Consider the following 12,843-nt stretch of genomic DNA (forward strand, 5'->3'; position numbering starts at 1 on the left):
AATCCTTTCTTCAATTCTTTCTTTATGGATGCAATATAAAATTCACTGTTCCTTGTCATCATTAGATCATTTAGATATACCACACGATAGACAACAATTTTTCCAACTTTCTTGACAAATAAAGTTGCATCATCAAGATTAAAGTGTTTGAAATTTATTTTTAGACGGTGCTCAGTCATTTTTCATACCAGGCCCGCGATGCTTGTTTTAGGCCATACAAGGATTTGATGAGTTTGCATACTTTTTGTTCTTGTCCCTTCACAACAAAGTCTTTTGGTGAGACATAAAAGCGTTTTCTTTCATATCTCCATTCAGGAAAATAGTTTTTGCATCCATTTGATGGATTTTCCATCCATTCCGAGCTACCAAGGTAAAGAGCATCTAGATGGTAGCCAATTTTGTTGTGGGGGCAAAGGTCTCCTCATAATCGACCCCTTCTTTTTGTGCAAATATTTTTTCCATGAGCCTTGCTTTGTGCTCGTCAAGCGAGCCATCTGATTTATACTTGTTTTTGAAGACTCACTTGCAACCAATTGGTTTTGTTCCAAATGGAGGGTGCACCAACTTCTAGGTTCCATTCTTTAGGAGAACATCATATTCTTTTTGCATTGCTTCTTTCCATTCATCTTGAGAAGTAGCTTCTTTAAAGGAAGTTGGTTCAAAATTAATAGACAAATTTAATCGCAATCATTAGAAACATCCATATCATCAACTGAATTAGAATCATCTACATCACCTCCATTTTGTCTAGTGAAACTTTTAGTTCTTAACTTCCTGTCTTTCCAAACTCATCAAGATGAACACTTTCAAGTGTTTTGTGAGCCATTTTGGAGGACCTTTCTGAGATGGTCAAGGTTGCTCTGTTGATTGAGATGGGGTGGCATCAAGTTTTAGCTTTCCAATCCTCTCAATCACATCACTCAAATAATCTTCTTCATTTTAAGAAGTGGTTGGAACTTCATGATGGGGAGAGAGTGTTTCAGTAGGAGATTCCACAAATTGATCTAGGATATGGATACTCCCTTCAAGATGTGGAATCTCATTATTAAATTCATGATTTTTTTTCGCATGATGGAATCTTTCCAAATGATCAAGTTGCCACTCAAGAAGATTGTTAGTATTGGAAGATTCAAGAAAAATCACATTTCTGGATAGTATAAACTTCTTATTTACCTAATCGTAGAGACGATATGATTTTGTGGTATCTGGATACCCCAAGAAGATACACTTCTGAATTTTTGCACCAAGTTTTTTTCTTTGTTCCTTAGGAATCAAGGCATAGCAGTTGGAACCAAAGATCTTGAGATGCCTTACCAAAGGAATGTGGCCATACCACATTTGATAAGGAGTCTTGTTTCTGAGAACACGGATGGACATATATTTTCAATATATACTGCACATAGAACCACATCAATCCAAAACATCAACTTTATATTTTTGAAAAACTTCATTGGATGAACCATATTTAAGTCTTTAAGATAGTCCTATTCATTCTTTCAACTACACCATTTTGCTGAGGATTGTATTGCATAATTGTTTGATGTTGAATCCCATGTTGGCGAAGATAGTTTTCAAATTCATTCGAGGTATATTCTTTTCCATTACTCAGTACGAATAGAGCCAATATGAGATTGTGCATCATTTTTCAGTCCATGCATGAAAGTTTCCAAGCTTCAAATTTGCTTTTCAATAAATAAACCCAACATATCTTGGTGTAATCATAAATAAAAGCCATCATATATTTATTTCCTTTTGTAGAAGGAACATGTGTAGGGCCAAACAAATCGGAATGAATCAGTGCAAGATTTCTACATGCTTTGGAAACAGAGTAATGAAATGGTTGTTTGTTATGTTTTCCTAGGTTACAAGCATCACATTGCTTTAGTTTCCTTGGAATGGTTGGCAAACAAGAAACACCATTTATTTTCAATAAACGAACACTGTCATAATTAAGAATGCCCAAATCTTGCATGCCATAGAACACTGGATGGCTATGTACCTTCATTGTATGCACGTTCTGTGCACGAGCAAATGTTCCTTGCAGCTTCAATAGTTGTTCCTCTTCTATTCCAATCATGACAACTATGTTGTTTGATGTTTTTCTCACCTCAACTTTTCTATCAAACATAATGGAGTGTCCTTGTTGGCAAATGTGAACAAGGGACACCAAGTTTCTCTGCAACTCAAGGAGGTAAAAAACATCATGCAAAAGAAAGTCAAGAAGTCTGGGCAGTTTGAGCTTGATGGCCCCAAGTTTGGATGGCTTCAGTGTTGACTTGTTTGCAAAATATACTGCTCCATCTACAATGTCACTGAAGTCTTCAAAAAAATCTTTCCCAGTTACTCTAGTCTTTAAAAAAAATGAAGTATGAAATAGGTCTTCAGTTACTCCAATATCTCAATGTGCAACACTATCATGGGCAGATTCAAGTGCTTTACGTTTCCTTGGATTTGGCGTTTTATCTTTCTCTTCCTTTCGTTCTTGCTAGATTCTTTCCCAAGGGAGTTTGCATGTGGATGCATTATGTCCATTTCTATTACAACAAATATTGTGGAGGCCATGATTTCCTCTTTGATGATATTTACCCCCTGCCTCTGTTGTTCTTTCCACTCCCTCTTCTACCACCTTTTCCTTTGGAAGAGTCTAGTGTTTGATTCTTCTCTTTTTGTGCTAGGCACACAACTTCTCCAAGAGACTGAGAAGCTACCTTCCTTTTCCCAAAAACTTTCTCCTGTCCTACAAATTTCTCCACAGGAGTGTCAGAAGTAATGTCCTTGAGTTGGGCACTAGCTTGTAAGGATTCAAGATAGTGAGAGTATGTTGGATAGAGGGCCTTGACAAAAACTGTGAGGGATGTCCATTTTGGTTCTATTAGCTTCTACATCATGCCTAATAGCTCTAATTTCTGAGATGGTTTAGTTGCTTTGTTGACTGAGATGGGGTTGCATCAAGATTTAGCCTTCTAGTCCTCTCAATCACATCATTCAAAGGATCTTCCTGATCTGAAGAAGTGGTTGGAAATTCATGATGGGAAGAGAGTGTTTCAGAAGGAGATTCCACATATTGATCTAGGGTAGGGATCCCCCCCTTAAGATGTGGAATTTCATTATCAAATTCACGAAGAGCTTTTGCGTGACTGAATCTATCCAAACGATCAAGTTGTCTCTCTTCTTGACAACGCCACCAATTCCTTGGCTTGTTAAAATCCCCTTCTCTCACTATGGTAACTGTGTGCTCATTCTTATATTTCTGCTTGTTATCTCTGTCTCATCCAACACTCATAAATGTTCACTTCTCTACCAATGCTCATAACGTTTGCTTCTCATAATGAAGCTTGATTGCCAATGCTCATAATGTTCGCTTTTCTGCCAATGCTCATAAATAAAACTGCTTATGAATAGAATAGAATGAGCTTGATTCCACCTCTTCTGTTGAGATTACGTTTTCACCTCTTTTGTCGAGATTGCATTTCCACCTCTTCTTGGATACCATGACATAAAAGAGTTACAATGGGCAAAGGACTAAATTTGGGACGTGTGCTCTGATACCATGTCAGGCCAAGATGGTAACTCCAAAATGTATTGTTAGTTTCTGTCAGACTTGTTCTACCCACGAAATTTGGTGGAGAGGCTAGAATACATGAGATCTCCAGAACCCATAAATCAGTTTTAGAAATTCTACATAGAGATGAATTAATTAGATTATTAACCAATTTTTAAATGTTTCCGAAGTCTAAACTTAGGAAAACTGGTTTATTAATCAGAATTAATTAAGTCAAGGTGAGAATTCTCCAGAAATTCACATGGGTCGATCTAGAAATGATTTGAGCCATTTAAGATTTAATCTTGGCCATTGGAGTCCCAATAGGAAGATATAAGAAGGGATCGATGGGCACATGGAGAACACACACCAACAGTTCGATTTCCAGAGAGCAGAAACAGTTGCTGGAGAGCAAGAGATCGAAGCAGAGATAGTGAGGGGCAGAGATAGTGGTTTGGAGGAAGTTTTCCAGATCTAGAGAGGTAGCAACAAGGAGGCCAAGTTATTCCCAATGAGGCAGTTGTGCAAAGGATTGCACAGTCGCTTCAGAAAAGCAATTCGATTTGGCTAGAGGAAAAATCGATTCAGCGTCCAAAGGCCAGGAAAGTCTTCTAGAGGATCGAAGAATCAGTTTCCGCAGCAGAGACAGGCATAACAACTTGATCAGAGGCAATTACAGGCTTAGACGTCCAAGGATTAGCGCAAGCATTGCGCAGAGGGTCCAGGGGGACGAATGTTCTGAGGGAAGTTGTGCCAGGGTTGCTTGTGGTAGAAGGGTAATTCACTTAGATAATTTTGGCCATATTTTCTTGCTGTTTGGATTGCCATTTTGGCATCCATAGATTGTACTCAGAATTTCACTGCTGCACAATAATAAAACCCTCATCTGCGACATCGATTTTCCCAAGTTGGGGTTTTTCGGGGACATTTGTGCAAAAATAACGATGTCATTTTTATTGTGTGTGCTAGTATTTTCTCAGATTTTAGCGCTAGTTATTTTCCGCAGAATTTTTATTTGTGAAAGTTGTAATGTGTTTGATTCGATGTTGCCGTAGCAATAAACTGAATAATTAATTTATCAGTTAGAAGAATTAATACCAGTTGTTGCAATAGGATTTCAATAGACGAAATTTTCACATTTATTGGACCACCAATCTGAATTTTATTAAACTGAACATGAATATAAATACATCAAAGTGACGTTTGGGGTTCCCTTTCCAAGGTCTCTTCAAATTACTCCATTTTATTATTTACATATTTACATATTCTGCCCCTAATCTCGTAGGATTAGGTGTCTAACAATTACAATAATTCAGCTCATCTTGATGCTGGAAATGCAAAAACATTTCAGCTTATCCCAAGCAAAGTTTCTCACAAGCATAAAAAACCTAGGTTCATTTCATTCTCTAAAAAGCTACATTGACCCAAATGAAGAACCACAAAATAAAAGGTTCCATTCTTTTGATGATTTCTTTTCTATCTTCTCATTCTTAATAATGACGTGATGTGTTCTTCCTTCCTTTTATAGAGTAAGAGGAGTTGGTTACAAGGAAGGTAAAACCCTAACCCTAGATTAGACCACAAATGGAGAATGAGTCCATAAGTGGAGCACTCAACATGTGACAAGTAGGTAGGCATATGCACACAAGTCCCAACTCATCTATACCGCATTTTACTACACACCGTCAAGTGCTAACTCATCCACTTGACATATTTTTATTCAACATTACATATTCTATGCCCCACTACATATTTTCATGCAGCAAATGTGATCTCCTTGTCCAAGTGACAAAATAGATAAAAATTGGGCTATGAGGCATAGTGCCCCTCGTGAGACACTTTTCCACTGATACTTATAGGGATCTCGGTTTGCCCTAAGGTATTAATGGAACAAAGGCAAAAATATATCAAAATAGAGGAGGCTGCTCAAAAAAGTCAAAGTAAGGAACAACAGCTTCAATTCGATGCAAGTACAACCTCTAGATTTGGTGGCCACACCTCATCTCCTCTTGGTACTTCTAGAACCTCTGAATCTAGAAGAGCAAACATAGATTCACTGAATGTTGGTGAGAGGAATGATGCAGAGGAAAAAGTGGTTCGATTTCTTAGTGCTTGTGGTATACCATTCAATATTCTTTACTCTCCTTACTGGCATGATTTGGTTAAGGCCATCAACGAAGTCCCAAAAGGATACAAGAGTGCCAACGATGAGAAAGCTAGAACTTTGTTATTAGACAGAGAGAAAGCAAAGATTCATAGAGCTTTGACACGGTTTATAAATGAGTGGGCAGATTGCAGGATATCCATGATATCAGATGGTTGGAAAAATGTTAGAAACCAACATTTGATAAATATTCTTGGTGTTTCTGCTAGCGGTGCAATGTTTCTTACAAGTCATGACGACTCCTCCATCACCGCATCTTCTCAAAACATTGCAGATCTCATATTGAAAACAATTAATGATGTTGGTTCTAATAATGAGTTTCAAGTGATCACTAATAATGCAACAAATTGTAAGAGAGCAGGAAAAATCATTGACTGGACTCGACTCGAGTGCTTGGTGCAGACATTGAACCTATTGATGCATGCCATTGTGAAGCATAAAGAATGAAAATGGATTCAACTATACAAGAGAGGCAAGCAACTCATTTAATATGTCACAGGGCATACAATGGTCAACTACTTTCAAGGCACCTACGTTAAGTTGTAGCTACTTAAGCTTTCAAAAACTAGATTTGCAAGCTACTACCTCACCTTTAGGTGCCTATTGAAGGTGAGACAAGATTTAAGTGATATGGTGACGTTTGACTCATGGGATGAGATGACCACTAATAGAGATGGTGCTAATATAGTGAAAGACATTGTTCTTGACAGTTACTTTTGGTGATAGGTTAAATATGTTTTGTAATTCACCTAGCCAATTTATTACATGATCAAGTTTGCAGATTTCAATTGGCCAATAATAGGTGAGGTGTAAGAGCATATGGATAGCATGTTGGGGCAGATTAAAGACATTGTTGAGCCTAGTGATATCACATGTACAATTATATTCAGCAAAGGTGGAAAAACGTTGGGAAATGCTAAACATTCCATTGCATGCCTTAGCATATGTTCTTACACCTAAATACCATCATGTATTATGGCTTTCAACACCAACACTTGGTGGGGGACTAGGAGAAAACCACACCATGATCTAGAAGTTTTGGCTTGTTATATGAAAGCATTGGAAGATTAGTCCCTAATGAGGAGTGTGACTCCATATGAAAACAATTAAGCCCCTATATCCTTGCAACTGGTGCATTTGGGACCAATCATGTTGTTAGAGATCGAGGGAATTTGCCTTCTCCAGAATGGTGGAACATGCATGGCAATGATACTCCACATCTACAACGTTTGGCAATATGGGTTCTCTCGCAAGTGGTGAACACTTTTTCTATATAGAGGTGTTGGAGGATGCTTTTATCCAGGATGATGATGATTGTGTTGAGATGCCACCGCCATCCATTGCCATTGTCCCCATGTTCCAGTCTTCAGCAGCAGCAATAGGGGTTTCATCTTCATCTCCATGGCCACCATCTTCTTCACTGCCACCATGTGGAGGCTCATATAGTGGCCGTGGTGGTGTAAGGAGTAGAGATTAGTAGATAGATTCACAGTTCACTACTTTTTTTGTCATAGTCTGTAGAGGATAGATTAGAGTCTACGACTTTAGCATTATGAATGTAAACTTTTCAGTCTTCCTAATTCAATGTGTAGTTGGTGGTGGCCAGGTGGCCTATTTTGTAAACATCACTATTTGGTCATGTTGACAGTTGCTAACTTGCTAGATAATTTATTTGGAATGTTTTACTTTCTAGTATCTGTGATATGCTTAAAAATTTGATTTCTGTTTGTAATTACTAGAATCTAGATGGTTGATGCTCGAATAATTAGTCATTGATGTACTATGGATGCCATATCTATTTTGATTTATGTATGAATATGCATGTTTTCATATCTTGTACAACTAATTTAGTATTTTGGATGTTTTTTGGGAATATAAATGCAAAATTATATATATATATATATATATATATACTTTGCTTCTGAAGATTTTTGAAAAATCATGCTTTTGATGCTTCGTTTCCAAAAAAACTGATGCTTCGTTTCCAAAAAAACATCACCAACAACTCAACAATCTTGGAGTACCAAGCTCGTGGTGCATTAATTAGCCCTTCGAAGGCCTTCATCAATTTGTAAATATGGGTATCCTTCCCATGCATCTCTGACAACTAAAGCAAAAGCCTCAACAGGGTCAACTCCTGCTTTTTGAGAGAATCATCAGGCATTTGAAGCAATAGTCCCGTCATGGTCAACTTCGCTCTTTCTAAGAAATTCCTTCAAAAATAAACGTGTCTTGGTACTCTTTGAAAATCCCATTGGTTGCAAGCTTGGCGTCAATCATTGGTTCCACAATAGTTTTCAAAATTGTCTCCTAGACATGATGCTCCTCCATCATGGCATCCCACAATGCTTGCTCTACATATGCCTCCTAAGGATTGGAAGGCTTTCAACTTCCCATTATCATGCATTTGAATTTCAATCTTTAATGTATTAACAGGTCCTCTAGCCAAACTTCAAGGATGGTCTTGGCTATAGTGTTGATCATTGGACTCATCTATACATTGCAATTCTGTGATGGTTGAGACAGAAAGAAGCTTCTTCTTTAAATTGGGTACAAATAAAACATCACCTGAAGGCATATGGAGAAATATGTGCTCAATTCCAGTTGCTAGATATGTGACAATATCACGCAACTCCACTTCCATGTTGGCATATTGTTCTCAAAATCTGTTGAAGATCTTCTGGTTTAAGATCACATGCCCTGATGGTTTATTGTGCACGTAACACCCAACATGGGAAATGGTGTTGGTTAAAAGACAAGAAACCATAGAGAAGGCAGTCTCAATCTGAGATGCTAGCTCATTCACTATAGCAACAATCTCTACACTCCCTGCAAATTGCTCCTGCTGTTGCTTACTCTTACCTTTCTTCTTCTCTGGACAATGCATAGTACCTCTTCTAGTGGCTCCTAAAATAAGTCCCATGACTGGAATTCTTCTTACCATGGGTAGAAACAACATGACCGTTTCTCCTTATCCATCTCAAGCATATCAACCTCTTCCATCGCTGCTGTGAACAAAAGTATCACACAAACAACCGTCACATGTCCGCATCGCCCCTTTGGGCATAACAACATACTCCAATCACTGGAGCCTCTAGGGCATCACACCCACATCTCAGAGGTCCAAATCAGTCCCTTGGGCATAACAGCATGCTCCAATCATTGGAGCATCTATAGCATCACACCGACAAGTTACGGCCTATCACAGGTCCAAATTATCCAATCACCCATCTCAGGCATACCAATACACTCTAAGCATTGGGGCATCCTCGGTTTCACGCTCACTGAAATCCTCTATTCTTAGTTCCTTCTTAGACAGTTGAATTTTCCATGTAATTGGTGCAAAATTTCAGGTACAAACAACTCCAATCTTGGGGTATCATGGACATCACACTCACCGACCTCGCTCAGTGCCAATCGTTGGAGCTTTCTTGGGCATCCCTCTAGCTGAAATCTTCCATTCTCAGCTCCTTCTGATAGGTAGATGACTTCTCCATGTAATGGCTAGAAAACTCTAGCAAAGCAACTTTCCTACCATGTTGAAATACATACTCTAATCACTGGAGCACGTAGGGCATCACACCCACAACATATCACAGGTCCAAATTGGCCCTTTTGAGCATAATAACATACTCCAATCACTGAAGCATCTACAACATCACACCCACAACCTATCATAGGTCCAAATCGCACAAATCAACCATCTGAGGCATACCGACATGCTACAGTCAGTGAGGCACCCTGGGCTTCACACCCACCAAAATCCTTGTTATTAGTTCCTTCTCACACAGTTGAATTTGCCATGTAATGGATTGAAAATTTCAGGTACAAACGAGTCCAATCATTGGAGTATCATGGGAATTACACCCGTGAATCTCTCACAAGGAATTATGTCTATCTTAGGTTGGATCAGCTCCAATCATTGGAGCTTTCATAGGCGTCACACCCACATAAATCTTACGTTCTCAGCACCCTCTCACAGGTAGCTGACTTCTCCATGTAATGGTCAGAAACTTCAGCAAAGCCACTATGCTACAATGGTGAATTTCGGGTGCCCTACAAACATGAGAAAATTCATCCCTAAAATAATGCTGTATGTACAACATAGATGTTTTCAATACCAGGGCACAATCTGATTTTTGCTCTAACAGTTACAAAAGTGCAGGTTTTCCCTTAACAAATTTGTTAGTGTAACCTACAAGCACGTGACACCACAATATAAGTGTTGGATCATTTCAGCTGCCATTAGAGCAAGATCTAACCCAAAAATGAGATCCAGAAATAACATTAGCAATCAATGAAAGTACCCTAAGCTTGCTAAAGCAGCTTATCATTCAACCCAATTGTTCATTACATCAACATAATAAATCAGCAATAAGTGCATCCAAAAATCAAATCTGCAATACAGTTTGGGACAATAAACACATCAATTTTGATGTCACACATCTATTTCTGTCATATGGAAGATGATTATATGACAACAATTCAGTTCATCCCAAGATGGAAGTACAAAATTCTTTTAGCTTATACCAAGTAAGGCTTTTCACAAGCATACCAAACCCTAGCTACATCATAACATGCTGATTGCTATAAAACCCTAATTTTACTTTGTTCTCCAGAGGCTACATCAACCCAAATGAAAGATCGCACGACAGGAGGTTACACAGGAGGTTACATTCTCTCTATGCTTTCTCTTCTATCTTGTTATTATCAATGAAGTGATGTGCGCCTGCTAATATCATCACATCAGAATAACAATGCAATTGTTTTTCCAAACTTTTCAGTATTTCAAAGAGACCATTATTCTTAGGAGTTAGTTACCATTTTGGTATTTTGACTTTGTCACAACAATTCAGCAACAATTCAACAGGAGGTTACATTCTCTCTATGCTTTCTCTTCTATCTTGTTATTATCAATGAAGTGATGTGCCCCTGCTAATATCATCACATCAGAATAACAATGCAATTGTTTTTCCAAACTTTTCAGTATTTCAAAGAGACCATTATTCTTAGGAGTTAGTTACCATTTTGGTATTTTGACTTTGTCACAACAATTCAGCAACAATTCAACTCATCCCAAGATGAAAATGTAAAATTGTTTCAACCAACCTCAGCTGCAACACCACATGCTAAGCACTGGCAAAACCTAGCTTCACTGCATTCTTCAAAAGCTACATCAACCCAAATGAAGAATCACACAACAAGAGGTTACATTCTCTTTATGCTTCTTTCATGTATCTTGTTATTAATAATGTATGGATATATCCCTATTTTCTTTTATAGAGAGAGAGTGAGTTTAAGGAAAAACCCTAAAGCTAACCTTTTTGATTTATTGTCTGCTCTCTCTGCATGAAATCTTATGCATGTTCCTCAATCCATGATAAATTGCCTCTATGGCATCCGTGCTGTTTGTTTCGTTTTGGTAAAGAGATGATTTTCCCTAGGTAATATCATAAGTTTCAGATTATCTTGTAGATTGATCCATTGAATGTCATGATTTATGATTCTATAAATAATTGTTCATGTTCAGGATTCAGTGGACAGATGTATCTTTGGGGGGTATTTCGAAGTGGGGTTGCTGCAGCTGATCCGCATGCATCATTTCCAGATTGCAATTATGTTGGCAGTAAGGTTCCTCAGATTGGTCTAAGTTCACGTCTGGCAGAAAATAGTAATATGTTACCTAGGCGACAGATGTGCACAGATAACAGTGGTTGTAGTGAAGGGGAAGAAGATATGGATGTTGATATGGAAGGGGGAAGAGAAATTGGGATGGCAGAAAGAGCAGCACCGAGACCAATGTCTCAACTAGCTCATGTGATCGTGAAAAATGCTTCTCAGCCATCTCTTCCATCAAGTTCAAAACCTATCTTGAGTCACTGTGAGAATTCCAAGTTAGTGTCTCCTCCAGGGTCTGAGCTACCACCTGGTTTTGATCATTCACCAGGTACTTCCAGGAATATTGCTGGAAAGTCTACTGAGGCCATGCATGAGAACAGCAGCATCTTTCGGCTCCATAAAAAAATGGAGGAAAGGGAATTAGCACCTGGATTTAGGTTGCCAGAGGGAAAAGAGTTGCCAAATAAAAATTTGTTACCCGGATCTTTTTCACAAGGTTGGAACTGTATGCCTAGTACTGGACTGGAGTCAATGGCGTTTCCACCTGGTTTACGGCCTGCCCCTGTTAAGTTTCTGCCACCTTATAGAAATTTTCAACCTGTTTTTGGCCCTGCCACTAGGAATCCTCCTCATCTAGCTTTAAATCATCCACCTTCTACTCAGCATGCTACTTTGAATTCTGCACAGTCTTCTTTAGAATGCCCACCTGGTTTTAAGACTACTTGTACTCAGCATCCTACTTGGAAGTCCGCCCCGTCTTCAATTGAATGCCCACCAGGTTTTAAGGGTACTTCTACTGAGCATGCTACTTCAAAGTCTGCCCCATCTTCTTTAGAATGCCCACCTGGCTTTAAGGCTACATTCTCAAATCAAATCCCATTCTCTTCAGATCATCTGCCTGGTATTAAGCCTGCTTCTGTAAGGCCTCACCCAACTTTGTCGGATTGCCGACCTGGTTTTCAGCACTCTTTGAAACATCCCCTGTCCTCTTCAGAATGCCCACCTGGTTTTGAGCCTGCAACTGTAATGCCTCCACCAACTCCTTCAGAACACCCAGCTGGTGTTGAGCATGCTTCTAGGAATTTCTCATTTTCTTCCTCAGGCCACTATCTTGCTGCTGAGTCTGATTCTACGACACCTCCCGTGTCTTATTCAGAATACCCACCTGGATTTGAGCCTGCTTCTGGGAATCATTCCCTGTTTTCTTCATTTCGTCTGCGTGGTAGTGAGCCTACTGCCAGGAAGCCTCTAATGTCTTCTATACAATGCCCACCTGGTTTTCAACCTACTTCTGGGAATCGTTCACTGCCTTCTTCAGATTGTCCACCCGGTTTTGAGCTTGCTGCTGATAAATCTTTGCTGCCCTCTTCAGTTCATCCAATCAAACGTCTGACATCTGACAAGCTTCAGGTAATGATCTATAATTTTGTGGGTCTAGAATTTTAATTGAATTGCTTGGATAAATTAAAAGGAATTCCAAGGTGTGTATTCTCAGGCAAAGTGAAATGATGAATTCTTT

The 12,843-nt window shown here is 38.9% G+C and overlaps 1 protein-coding gene across 4 annotated transcripts in view; it reads left to right on the forward strand.

Moving 5' to 3' along the window:
* Positions 1-12,843, forward strand: part of LOC149141746 (uncharacterized) — a 132,617-nt gene that overhangs the window by 115,651 nt on the left and 4,123 nt on the right. For all 4 annotated transcript variants that reach the window (XM_089448301.1, XM_089448300.1, XM_089448303.1 and 1 more), the window contains one exon: positions 11,236-12,734. In XM_089448301.1, coding sequence (XP_089304427.1) covers positions 11,236-12,734 — 1,499 coding nt within the window. The remainder of the gene's footprint in view (positions 1-11,235; positions 12,735-12,843) is intronic.

This window comes from Pinus tabuliformis, chromosome X (genome assembly GCF_031772625.1).
Source record: "Pinus tabuliformis cultivar Carrire ecotype Pingquan chromosome X, CPIR1, whole genome shotgun sequence".
Lineage (NCBI taxonomy): Eukaryota > Viridiplantae > Streptophyta > Pinopsida > Pinales > Pinaceae > Pinus > Pinus tabuliformis.